This window comes from Diplotaxodon limnothrissa, linkage group LG3 (genome assembly GCF_057381915.1).
Source record: "Diplotaxodon limnothrissa isolate DT_005_m linkage group LG3, D_limnothrissa_male_GT1.1, whole genome shotgun sequence".
NCBI classification, from domain to species: domain Eukaryota; kingdom Metazoa; phylum Chordata; class Actinopteri; order Cichliformes; family Cichlidae; genus Diplotaxodon; species Diplotaxodon limnothrissa.
In genome coordinates this window covers 44594265-44608103 of record NC_140598.1, presented here as the reverse complement: position 1 = coordinate 44608103, position 13839 = coordinate 44594265, and the positions used below count along the sequence as shown (strand labels likewise).

At 41.1% G+C, this 13839-nt stretch overlaps 1 protein-coding gene across 1 annotated transcript; it reads right to left on the bottom strand.

The window, feature by feature from the left end:
- Nucleotides 1–1464: 1464 nt before the first annotated feature.
- rab39bb (RAB39B, member RAS oncogene family b) lies at nt 1465–9344 on the bottom strand. Its single transcript, XM_085350680.1, has 3 exons — nt 9130–9344; nt 2623–2803; nt 1465–1710 (listed from the first exon to the last, which is right to left on the bottom strand). Exons 1-3 carry the CDS (start codon nt 9342–9344, stop codon nt 1465–1467), a joined length of 642 nt encoding a protein of 213 aa, XP_085206806.1.
- Between the last annotated feature and the right edge of the window lie 4495 nt (nt 9345–13839).

Sequence of the window (13839 nt, the reverse complement as noted above, 5' to 3'; positions counted from 1 at the left end):
TTACTAAGGTGCTGTTTGGCTCCATTTCACTCCTGTTAATCCACCTTAAAAAGTGTCTCATTGAAAGGTAAACCAGCACAAAATTTTTACAAGAATCCACCTGGGTTACACAGCTGTACACGTTGACTTTTCTTGCTTGAGGAGTCCATTAGAAACTGGATGTGCAGTATGGTGTTGAGCAAAATGATAGTGGATGTAACCATGTAGTCAATGTCACTGAGCTTACAGGAGGCCTAAACTGCTTCAAAGTCAAATAAAATAGCAACAAAATCACGTTTTATATATTTAGGACCTCCAGGACGTCTCCATTGAGCTTTGATGGTTGAAAGTGGAGATAGAGTAATGTGCAGAAATCTTGAGTAGCCTCTCATTTCTCTATATTTTGCTTTCATGGAGCCAGATTTTCTTGTCATTTTTTTATGTGGTCTCGAGCAATAGTTGTCCAACCTTTCTGAAGGTCTTTCAGGGGTGGGGGGGTTGTTGTTAAGCCACTGAACTATTGACCATTGAATCCAAATTTCACATTTTTGGTTCAAATTCTCACATGTGCAAAGGACATCAGTAGAGAAGTACAACAGTGAGTGCCAAGAGCCATCAGTAAAACATGATGGAGGCTCTGCCATGGTTTGGGGCGCATTCCAGCCAGTGGTGTTGGAGATTTTGTCAAAATAAATGCTATGATCCACCACTCAATATCATCTGGAAAGCATCTGCATTTTCAGCATGACAATGATCCCAAAAGCACTTCCTATGCAGTACAAATATACCCGGATAGAAAAGTACACAGTGGAGCAATATCAGTCATGGACTGGCCTCCCCAGAGCACGGATCTTAACATAACTGAAGCAGAGTGGGATAGTCTTGGGATTGTGTATTTGCACATTTTAGGACATTATTGCAACTATTTCCTATTTTCCAAACACAATATTTAAAACATTAGGCTGACTCAAGATTTTGGCACAGTACTGTAGATGCTAATCAAATAATCAATGAGGTTGAATCTAAGTACACTACACTGAAAATGCTGAAAAAGATGTTGGACACTAACGTAGGAGTGATAGCTTTCAGTGCGATCGTGTAATTGCATATTGAGAGGAGAAGGCTAGGGAGCAGAGAGGTGACCGAAGACTTAAACGGAGGAAGAAACATGAAATGGATCATCTTTCTAAGGCTTTTGCAAGGGAGGTTTATTCAGGAAAGAAGCCCAAAACAAAAGAAAAGGGAGCCCTCAAATGAGCATCTTTAATGGGCGCAACCATTTTTAGTCTTACACCCACATTCAAGGTGTTCTTCTCCATGATCTACCAGCCTTTTTGTTAAAATATGCCAAACATCCCTTTCTGTGTCTTTTCTAAGAAAGAACAACGAGGGTTACCACCAGTTTTCAGTCAGAGGGCTGACACCTCAGTCCGTCAGCTACCCCTCTCTGATCCACTTCACTCCCCTATCTTCAGTCTTCCCAGATCAACAGAGACAGCGGCGGTCACTCTTGGTCACTTCCTCGGATGAGTGAACCACATTGGGCACAAACCCACTCTTCACACCCTCCCAGCCCTCCTGGATGGTGATGTCACCAGACCGAACCAGGGCGAAGATGTCTCTGGTCAGCTCAGTGAAGGCGTGTTCCACATTGATGGCGTCACGGGCTGACGTCTCAACATAGCGCATCCCATACGCCCCAGCCAGTTTCTCTGCTTCTTGGCGGGTCACCTACAAGATCAAATGAGCTAAGTGAGTTAATGACGCTATCTCCTGTAGTGGCTGTAAAACACATTTGAGTGCCACGACAGCAATTCAACAACAAATGGTCTTATCAGGAAGTGCAAGGACTAAGAAGACAAGCTGTAGGTTTTTATTGGATTGGACTGCCATTCGCACACAAAGTCAAATTTGAGTGACTACTTCAGCTGCATATTTCCACATCAAGACATTATTATGCATCATATTGTGACATGCCCTAAGCTAACCCAGCACAACTAAAAATCCCAAACCAATAAGAGGCTAAAACACTCCTTGAACTTGAGCGCACTGATATTGCATATTGCACAGAACAGTTTAAATTTTTAATTTTACATGTATCATCTATTTCATTCCAAAGGTCACAGAGTCTCCAGTTACTCTGAAGTGTGTTACTCTGCTGATAGGCCTGATTCCACACTCACAGATAATGACTGTTCAGTCCTGTTACAAAATAAAGCTGAAGCATTATTGACCAATTTATGATGGCAACTGAAAAGCTGGTAAACGAGCCCTCTAACACAAAGTTATGAAAGTGGGCAGATCAAGATAGGGGTAAGTGGCTAATATGGGAAATGTTGCATAATTTCCTCGTTCATTTCATTTTATTCCTGCTCTCACGATGGTGGGATATTAATGTAGATGTGGTGTTATGCTGTCTAATTTTCAGAGGGGATATATTTTTATTTCTGTCTGCCTACTGACCCAAGACAATAAACTGTGCCTCTGAACAAAATAAGTGCAAACAAAAACAAATAAATAAATGTGAACAAAAAAGTTATTTTCAAAACTGTGACTTTGTTGTATTGCATAGTGCGTAACCTTTCACAACAGGGGAAAGTGCTTGTTTTGATCCAGTTTTAATCTACTTTACAGTGTACACACCTGCCGCTGTGCCTCCAGATCACACTTGTGGCCCACCAATAGAAATACGATGCTATGTGGCTGGACATGACTACGAGCCTCCTCCAGCCAGTCATGGACATTCTGGAAAGATCGGCGATTGGTGATGTCAAAGAGGAGAAGCCCACCCACAGAGTTACGGTAGTAAGCCCTGGTAATAGACCTGGAAAGGACATAAAATAGAGGGAAGCATTTAACATTAATACTACATGCAGTTATTTCACCAACTATAATAAACGCACAAGAATTTGATTATAGGAAGTTAAACAGATAAAGCAGTGGCCAGTGGATATACTTTCTGTTTGCAAAGAACATGTATGAAGTTCACAAAGAAAATAAATCGAGTTCTGTTGGTCAAGCAAAGCAAGTTCTGCTTGTCCAGCGAAATTTACAAATAAATAAAAATGTAAAAATCTATTTTCATCTCTGTGTTTTCTCATAAGTCTTGTATTCAACTGTATCCAATCCTAAAATCACTGCGATCTTGTGGTCGAAGCTGGTAATCATCTCTGGAAGCAGGATTAACTCTGCTTGCAGTCAAGCTATTGTAGTCAGTAGCAGCTTACAGTTGCATATTGTGGATAAACCTCTGGTCTTCGACAGGAAAGTGACAGGAGTTCTTAGAGCAGTTACAATCTGCTTTGCATGGAAACAGAGCTAGCATTAGCATGCAAACAAGCCATTTATAATCACTTTAACAGATAAGTTTTCTCTTGCTAACCATTTTGATCACATGTGTGATGCAGATGAGTTAAGAGTAAAATGAGAAATAGTCTTAATAACTACATTTATTACATTCACAAAGCCTTGATGATGGAGAGGAGACATCAAATCTGGTTTCAACAGCATTTAACTTTCTTAGTGCAAAAAATATATGTAATTTTTTAATAGACTGTGAGTCAGGATCATTGTTGTGTACAGAAATCACTTCAACACCAGTTGTGACCGAGGGTGTAACATCACTGTTTCAGCAAATTGTTTTAAACACTGATTGTAATTTTAATAAATGAGGCTAAATTTAGAAACTGTAGCAAGTTAGTTATTTAAGCACCTTTTAGCTCCGTGGATTTATTAAACACTAAATTACATTTTAATGTTTTCAGCAGATTTATTTTAAAACAGCTTTGTAGGTACAGAAGACTGCTGTATCCTGGCTCGCCTGTTAGCTAACATGGTTGCCTGTAGTTTTGCTCGAAGGTACCAATTTGTTTGCAGACGCTCGTCATTTACTCCCCAAGCTGTAGTGAAACTTAGAAATTCATCATTCAAATAAAAGTTTTTCCTTCAAATTTACTGCAGCACACTTTTCACAGTTTCCCCTGCATGGTGAGTAGAGTCTTCCATGCAAACTACAGGCAACCACAGCAATCAGGTGGTGACCAAAGCAGCTGCAAGGAGGATTTCGGTGCAGCACTACATACCAATTTTGCACTACTGTACCTGCAAAACAACCTCCAACAACTACTCACAGCCGGTCGGGGAATCTCTGGGTCTGTGTAAGCAACTATTAATATATTGTTAAACTATTTTTATTAAAAAGTTTCAACAGAAAAAAACTAATAACAGACAGGACATATTGGATAACTCATCTTGGGTAACACTGTCCTTAGTTTGGATTGTATAAACATTTGTAGTGAACTGCTAAAAATCCAGAACTACTGTGTGAAATACATTAATTACAAATTATTCCTGCAGCGATTTTTCGTCTACCTCAAAAAACATTAAAAGTCTTTGATGCAGCAGTTAAGCTGGTTAGCCAGACACGCAGCTTGTACATCACAAACACCCTGCACTTTATATATTTTTCTCTTGATTTTAAAAATAAACATACCCATTATATGTTCAGGATGAATAGAAAAATAAGCCATATTAGTAATAAAACAGATAAACCTAACGAAAGGAGGTGTGAACGCAGAGGAAGATGGAGGTGTCATTAGGGTATCATTTTAATACCAAGTGGAAACTGGTTTTGTGGTTTATATAACTGTAACTCCTCTACGCAATCTGACAGGGAGGAAAAGTGCTGCTAGATTTTGACGAGATGCGACAACCTGCATGCACGCAGGGACACATCGACTGCCTCATGACGTCTCTCTCTCTTCCTCACAGACTGCATGCGAATATAAATATAACTGGAAGGACAATTAGAGGCTTAAGCTGGAGACGGAAAGAGAGACGTGTTTTGAAAGAGGAAGAAGGGAGGAGTTGCTGACAGAGAGGAGACAGTAAGAGAGGAGGAGTGGATAGCAGAAAAACCTGAGCCGGAGAGTGATTCATTTGATCGGACACACACATAGTTTATATGTATTTTTAGAAGCAAGAACCACGCAGATGAAACAACAATGACTAAGAGATCTGCATCGCTGGTGGAGAAGAAGTGAACAGAGGACTGTGTGGTGGATTAAAACAAGCAAGGACTGCTGCGTCACAAGTTCCCAAAATAGTGGCTTTTAAATATTTTCCTAAAACAGCTACTTTAGTCAACCATAGTGTAATAACTGAAGGATTATCTGGGTGCAGTCTGTGCCACTGATAACCAGACAAACAAGTGACAAATGAATAAATTTATGATTAAATTCTTGTTTGCTGCATGTAGATAAATCATTAGGCTGATAATGTCCTCTATTTCTGTTATTACCAACAATTATAGGGGAAAAACAAAGGAAACAGTTCATCTGTCCATCTCCTCTGTTCATAGTTTTCAGCCTCAAGCCTCTTTGTACCTACTGATTTTATAAATGTTGGCAGATACACAGTGCTATAAAATTAATATTACCAGCTGATTAATACACCTTTAGTAAGTACAGTATGCATGTGGGCTCATGTGGGTGACTTGTTCCAATGTAATGACATTTTCCATACTTAAAGAGAGAGATAAAGAGTGAGTGATAAGGTGGGGCTGAAGATCAGTGAATCTTATGTAAACACCTGATTGGTTGACTAGTTATTATAGAGAGAAGTGGAGTGAGTGGGCACTTGACAAAGAATAAACTGGGATGCCAGGAGGCGTTCTGGGTCCGTCTCTGGCGCCCTGCGAGATGAGCAGTTCCAGAAGTTCACCGTTGGAAATTCCAGCAGAAGCGCTATGGTGGACTGGACTTACAGATCGGACTTGGATTTGGCTTTATTTCTGCTCATCATCATCTTTGCCATGTTGGATTATAATTCTGTGAAGGATTTGGACTTTAATCATTTTCCAAGTGGATTGCAGATTCTCAAGACTTTCAAGGTTTCCTCTGTGAAGATGTGGGACTTATCAAGGAATCCTGCATTCCTGATTATTACCATTAACAGAGCACTAAGCACATCTTCAGTGCTGGAAGTGTCCATCTCACCACCAACCTCTGTTCCAAAGATAGGAACAACATGAACATTAGCTTAGAGTGAGTTACTTCAATAAGTAGAATTCATGTGATTTGATTATTCTCTTTTTTGTGTGCTTATCCTTTGCCAAGACTCAAAGGAAATTCCTGATAAATTTGACCTGCAAGGCTACTTGAGTTTTTTCATACCAGGACAAGCAGGGAAGACACCTGCTTGTTCAAGGCAGTCAGGCTGGACGAGTCCCTTCATCCACATCAGCTGAAGAACCCTGCATTATCTACTGGGAAAGACTCACAGGATCCGGGATCAAGACTTTTCTTTATCAGAGCGCCGAAATCAACTTCCTGTATAGGGGTTTTGTGGGTCTACCAATTGACAGGCTTCAACAAGTGCATTAAAGTCAGGTTCAATATCTGAGTTGGATCCTTGTGGGAAAACATCACTGAGAGAGGATCTATATCTCGATTTATAAAACTTCTTCAAGGAGAACATGAAGCATCTTCACTGTTGGCATGTGAATAAAAATGCTGTTCTCCAACTAGCTTTGAAGAAGCTACAACCTCGTCATGAGCATTTCAAATGCAAATATGGTTTTTAGGTCTTTAGTCTTTCCATTCTTCATTTGAGCTCTAGGATGTCTTTGACTTTCTTCTTCTCAACAAACTCTTGAAATTCTGCTCTCAGTTTCCACACTCTTTGCTCAGGCTGAGCCATCTGACAGCTGTGTGGCAGCCTATGTCACCATGTTCAGTCTCCTCCCCCATCAAAAGTGTAACAAACTATCTTTTATTCAGTGCCGTATTCAGTTGTTAATCACTTTATCTTGCACCCAACTCAAATTGTTGGACATTTTTCCCAGATTTATAGACATATTGATCATAACACCTGCCAGTTATCCTATTGCAGCCCAAGCCTATCTAAGCCTGGACTTAGCCCCATTAACAAATCACTTCCTGTTGTTCTCTCTTTCACTGAGTGCACTGCTGCCAGCTCCTCCACGACTTTAAAGTTTTTCAATATCCTAAGTTGAAAGATAATCAACTAGGTTGTGTCACGGACATCACAGCTCTCATCCAAAAACCAATAACACAAAGTCAAAATTGTCCATATTCTCAAATGCTGTTCTTTTTTCTCACCAAACACACTTTCATAAACCTGTCAGAGAATGGCTTACTGTTTTTTATTATATTATATTATATTATATTATATTATATTATATTATATTATATTATATTAGAGAAAATCTGATTGCTAGCATACGAAACTAAAAAATGATTTCATGATACATAAATTCAAAGGAAATCATCTGAGAAGTGAAGTGCTACTTATCTGTGTGAAGTGCTTCTAAGAAAAGTCACTGTATCACAGATTTATTTCTAGGAAAAGGCCTCGTGGTGTTCGGGCTGAAAAAGGTCTGAGACATCCTTCGTTCTCGGAGGGACTTGCTGCGGTTGCTATAGAGATTTTCATCATGGTGACAGGTGAGACCGGTCCTCTTCTGTTAGGATGATGAGCTGTGCTGTGTGTGTGCGTGCATGTGTGAAAGTGCTTTCCCGCTATAAGGCATACATTATTATAGCTATGCGTTACCCTTTTTTACCCTTCATGTACTCTAGGTTCTGTTCTGATGGAGAAACATCTTTAATCTAACATATTAAATCAGCATTTTGATCAATTAGCTTGGCACACAGACATTTGAAAGATGATGTGACAGTTCAAATGAACACTAGAAAACTTCAGAGTGTGCATGAGAAATAAAAACACTTAAAAATATAAAGATTTTAATAAAATGAGTAAATTGAAATGATTGAAATAAAAATTTAAATTGGTCATCGCATTTCAGCTACAACAGACTTGCTGATCGCTTGATTCCTTAAATAAAATAAATAAGTGCATACTTGTTTACAAATTGACTTAATAACCAAAAGCTCCCTGGTTCACTTTGGGCTTGTGTCAGGACATTCAGCATGAAAATCTCAGCTTTAATCGCAGGATGCATATTAAACGCTGGCTTCCTAGTCAGTTACATATTTTTACATGTACATTTTACATGACATACTTGGCATTTCAAAGACTCCCATTTAATAAAATGTGTGTTTAACTCTTTCATTAGTTAAAAATAATTTCCCTATCTCAATCAGTCTGAGAGAGGTTTAATACTTTGGTGTTAAATCTAGGTCATAACTGCAAACCCCTACACTGGCATGCTCTCTGAAAATACGCAGCAAAGTACAGTTATGCAGTCTGCAACTACTGTGATTGACCTGTTCAGTCCTGTTGATTCCTCCTGTGCATTTCTGGGTATTTTCTCATCACAGTTTTTGAACTTATCAGTGAAAGAATAACAACAGCAGCCTCGCTGTTGTCAGCAATTTCCTGGAAGGGGATTGTCGAAACTATTGGACGTGCGGGAATGTAAAAAAGAAATCGACAAATGTGTTTTTCTGGAAAAAAATGACCACAACAGGGATTGGGAACTAAGGAGGGGATACTGGGACACGACAACAACAGCCACTATTTGCATTTCTGTATGTGATTGCACCTCTGGAAGTAGTTTGCAGCACTGTGGGACCTGTGTTAACTACTAAACTACTCTTTGTTCTTTCTCCTTTATTACACCATATTACACACCATAGGTTTGTGTAATCTGACTATGACCATGTAAACACACCATCTGAAAAAAAACTGAGAGCTTTTTTTCTCTGTAAAGGCAGTTCACTTCACTTCAGAGTCGCCTGGAGCACCAAAATGACGACTATCAGGTTTTAGCAACACCTGCAACTGTTTTCTTTTTAGAAACAAACGCTCTGGTTGTTTTCTCTGAGCACATGACCCTGGAGCTCATTTGAATGCCTGCTTTCCCTGTGCAAATTATTGCTGGTTCACGTTCTGAGACATCCAGGCTGTGTTTGTCTAGTTCTGAGCGCTTACATGGTTCTTAATTACCCAAAACGACACAAACCACAACACTGATAGCTCCTGACACACCCTGCACACATGTCACTATTTCTGCTGCATATAAACGCATCCTCTCCTGCTAAACAAATATTCTTAAATTACCATGCATCACCTCCAGTAAATTTAAATAATATTTCCATAAAGATGTAAAGGAAATAACACCACATTAAACGCAGACTCGTTGTAAAGCTCCAGACACACACTTACCTGAAGCGCTCCTGACCAGCGGTGTCCCAGATCTGCAGCTTGATCCTCTTGCCCGGCTCGATCTCCACCAGGCGGGAGAAGAAGTCCACCCCGACGGTCGGGTCGGACACTTGGGCGAAGCGACCCTCCGTGAACCGCCGGATCAGACATGACTTTCCCACCGTGGAGTCCCCGATGACGATCAGCCGGAACTGATAGAGCCATATTGCCTCCATGACTTAGCTTGGTCTGCAGCTCTCCCCGGTGCGCTTGTAAGTGTTGGTCTACTTGCTGTGGTACGAGCTGTTGGTGCACAAACATGAGAGAGAGACAGAGGGAGGGAGAGAGAGAGGGAGGGAGGGAGGAGGCGAGGGAAGAGAGGAATCAACAAACAACATTAGATTGTTTGTTTAAGTGCACATCTTACTGTTCTTCTTGGTTTAAGCGTGGTTGTTTCTTTGCAAACCAAATGCTACCATCTGACCCTTCACTTCCTGTTCTTTGAGCTGCAATGTCCAAGCTCCCACAGGGTGACAAAATAATGAGTTTTGGAGGGTTTTTGCAGACCAGCCTGGATACTTAGAAATACCCGGGCTCCCTTGATGAAAAGTCGATGGGATTTTTGGGGATAATCACAAGAAATAATCACTAAAATTAATAAAAGGTTGCGATATTTACAAGTCTCATTCTGCAGGATTATCTTCACAAACTCACACAGCTATAATTTTTGAAGCCTTAATCCAAGCGCAGGAAGTAAGATGACTTTTACTTTTACTTCTGTGGCCACATATGATGTAAATGGACGTCCAGTGGTGTTTTTTTTAATTGTTCATTTGTAGACTTTTTATATTATAACCTGGTATTTTTCACTTTCCACGGTTAATATGAACAAACTCAAGAGGATTGTAAACATCTGTTTTAAGATTGCAGGCCCAGAAACATGTTTCTGGGCTTTAGGGCTCATTTCTGCAGCACTGAGTGAGAGGCAATGAGCACATAAGATAAGATTAGATGAGAAACAGCAGAGTGGACAGAGCAGGAATAAACAAATAGAAACATAAGCTAACAATATCAATACTGTTGATATTGTTAGCTATTGTCGCTACCTTCGACTGGTAATTTGCTCACATGCCTGTGTGATATGATTAACACCACAGGGTATAAGGAGGAATCCTCTTACGCTTCTTTAGTCACTTGATGGCATCAACTGTTGATTTAATCAAAGCCTGCTTTTTTCAGAGGGGGGGGGATATAATTACAAATATAACCAACTGCTTTGATTGGACTGATTTTTCTTGCAGCTATAATTAAACCAGTCACAGGTAACTAACTACATTTAAGTTCTTCAGTTATAGATGGGGTTTTGAAATGTGCCCAATGTTTCCAATAGTTCGTGTGACTTTATTTTGACTCCTCTACCTTTCAAATGTAATTATCTGCTCTTTGCTCCATGCCACTTCTCATACAAAATAATTCTTCGATCCAAATTCGATTCTGATAGCTACACAATAACAAATACCACTCTAAACAGGTGGTGACATGTTAAAGCATGTCTTAAAATAATATAATAAATATATTAATGTAACAATCTGACTACTAAAGGGACCTGTCATGAATTGCTGTGCGGCAGGCAGGAGTTGGACCCAAAGTGCAGGACTCACAGACTCAGGGAGGTGAACTCAAAACTCAGCTTTATTTGCTGGCAGGGAAAAAAAAAAAAAAAAAAAAAAACATACAAACTAATCTAAACTGGGAACTTGGAAAACTCACAGAGAGACACACAGGGAGATCCACACAGCATGAGGGCCGACGTCACGCCGAACAGAGGGAGACGCAGACAGAAATACACAGAGGGTTAACGAGGAAAGTGGGAACACACGGGGAACACAGGTGACACTGATAATCATAACGAGACAGGGCGGGGTGAACTGAACATGACATGTACGGGCGTGAGAGTCACAAAGTAAACAGGAAGTGCACAGAGGTTCAGACAGGAGGAGAGAGAGCACGGGGAAAACACAGACATAACGGGCTGGGGAAACATGAAACAACCACAAAGGGAGACGAGGGCTCATAAATACACAGGGCACACAGGGGGGGGAGAGAGAGCACGGGGAGAACTTGGACATAATGGGCAGGGGAAACATGGAATAAAACATAAGGAGAGACGAGGGCTCACAGATACACAGAGGGGCACACAGGGGGTAAAAGCCATGAAGGGAAAACACTTAGGGAACAACACAACAGGGCAACTCAGAAAACATGGCCTAAATAAGGAACAAAATACAAACATACAAGAAAACTAAGAACACTGGGCCAACATGGCCCAGGACCATGACAGGACCAAAGGGTGTCAAGAAAACATCCAGCACACCATTACATCACCATCATCCAAAACTGGTGATCCAAGCTGTGATGGATCCATACTTTCATGTTGTCTGCACCAAATTCTGACCTTATTATTTGAATGTCAAAGCATAAAAATGAAGACACAAAGCAGAGAACATCTTTTCAATCTTCTATTGTCCCTGTCGTCTGTTGTTTGTGTGACTGTGTGAATTTCAGCCTAAGTTTTCTGCTCTTAGCTGCAAGGAGTGACATCCAATGTGGTCTTCTGCTGCTGTAGACCATTCAGAGAAGCTTTTCTGCTCGCAACGTGTGGTTATTTGAGCATTCTGATCATTCTCCTCTGACCAACAAGGCATTTTCACGCAGACAACTGCCGCTGCTCTGTAAACCCTAAAGATGGCTGTGTGGGAAAATCCCAGCAGTTTCTGAAATACTCAAACATCAGGCACGAGCAACACCACCATGTTCAAAGTCGCTTAAATCCCCTTTCTTTCTCTTTCTGATGCTCAGTCTGACCTTCGGCCGGTTGTCTTGACCACGTCTACATGCTTGAATGCACTGAGCTGCTGCTGGTTAGATATTCTTGTTAATGTGCCAGTTGAACAGGTATATATTTACTCATGCATATTCTGCACATGGTATACGACATTAAATATATCAGATCATTAAGGGTTTGCAGAAAAATGTAAACTGAAATAGTAATTCAATCCTGAACTATGTTTATTTAGTCCATTCAGCTCTGTGTTTTCTCTTTTAAGAGGCAAAACGTCTCCTGAAATATGTGACTTAAGGGATTTGATAACATAAGCTATGCTGCTCTCTGTACAGCAGCCCTGCCTCCTACAGATCCTCACAATACAGCTGTTCCCGACCAGGCCATCAGGCGAGCACGCGGCCTCCCATCACCCCATGCGCGTCTCTGTGGAGTCAGGTTGCGTAGCTCGGGAGGTATGCAAACATTAGAGGCTGAATCCCTGCTGAATAGCAGCATGATGGGCTCTCGCGCCGGGATGGGCAGCTCGTGGGTTCGACACGACACGCAGGGTTTCACATATCCAGCATTTACAGATGGCTGCGGTTCAGACTGACATGATTACATGCGTAGGGGGGTGGGGGTTGTTATTGATCCCATTGCTTCATTTATTTATTTGCGTAAATTTATCCGTGTTTGAGGTGAGTTTGTGCGCAAAATCACGACTTATCATCGATTTGATGTTGTTTATCAAATAACAGACAACGATGTTTCTTCCAAAGGCGACTTTTCTTGCTATTATGAATTTCAATCACATCCATGCAAAGCAATCTAAAGGCCTGGAAATAGTCATTTCGGTTTAATCAGCCATCGCTTTTATCGCGACACCACAAAGACACGGAGATAAAACAGTAGAGGAAAACAGCCTACTTGGAGCAGAAGTGGAGTGCTTCGGGACAGAATGGTCGCTCTTGTCACGCTGTTCAGGCTGCTGAGGGCTCCATGATACAGGCTAGTCCGGGGGATCGATGCTCAGGGAGCCGCAAAAACAACCCAAAAGCGGCGAAACCTCGATGTTTGTGTGGAAGCTGGATCACAGAGGCTGGTGAGCGGCAGGCCCCTGAGGACTCAGGGCTGACTTCCTCCTTAATGTCAGGCCCGATTGAGTGCTGAAAGGAGAAAAACGCATCCAAGTGCAGGTGCGACCAGAAAAAAGGGATCTTGCGCTTTCGCTCGGAGCCGCGAATAAACTGCGAGCAGGCCTCTGTACTCTGTTTCGAGCCTCCGAGCTGAGAGGATGTCTACGAGGCTGTGAGAGGGAAATCCCGCGGTATCGTTTCTGTGTTTGCTCGGGGTTTGGAGGCTTTCGCTGCTGATGAAATGGCAGCAGCATCATATAGCCTGACTCATCCCGCATCAGTACCACTACCGTAAAGGAGCGCGCAGAGGCGCAACACCGGGAGGCGGCACGGCTTTTAGAGGGGAGGGCACATAACAGTAAACCTCCATGTATCATAATATTAACGCCCAGAAGCTGCATTATGCCTCTGTAAGAGAGCATCCTACTTATATGTAGGGAAAACTGGATTTATGTACTGTAACAGTCTGCTGACGTCATCAAAGTAACGGATAATAAAACACACAAAGACTAATTTTATTTGCACAGTTTAAAGACCAAAAAAAAAAAAAAAAAACCCTGAATATTGAAAAAACTTACAGAAGTTAGTTTCTCTAACAACATTTTGACCAAAAAGTCAAAATGTTTGGTTGTTAGATCGTAATTGTGAGGAAACTAACTGAAAATATGACTTATGGATGAGGAAAAACAAACAATACTGTGAGTATTTTCATTATTATTATTAATAATTTATTTGTTTATTGAAGAATATTGCCACCAGATGGAAGCTGCA

Excerpts from the sequence above, each read along its gene's own strand:
- rab39bb (XM_085350680.1), bottom strand. The coding sequence starts at position 9,344 with ATGGAGGCAATATGGCTCTATCAGTTCCGGCTGATCGTCATCGGGGAC. Across the intron at positions 2,804-9,129 it reads GCTGGTCAGGAGCGCTTCAG|GTCTATTACCAGGGCTTACT; the intron begins GTAAGTGTGTGT and ends TGTCCTTTCCAG. Across the intron at positions 1,711-2,622 it reads ATCTGGAGGCACAGCGGCAG|GTGACCCGCCAAGAAGCAGA; the intron begins GTGTGTACACTG and ends TTGATCTTGTAG.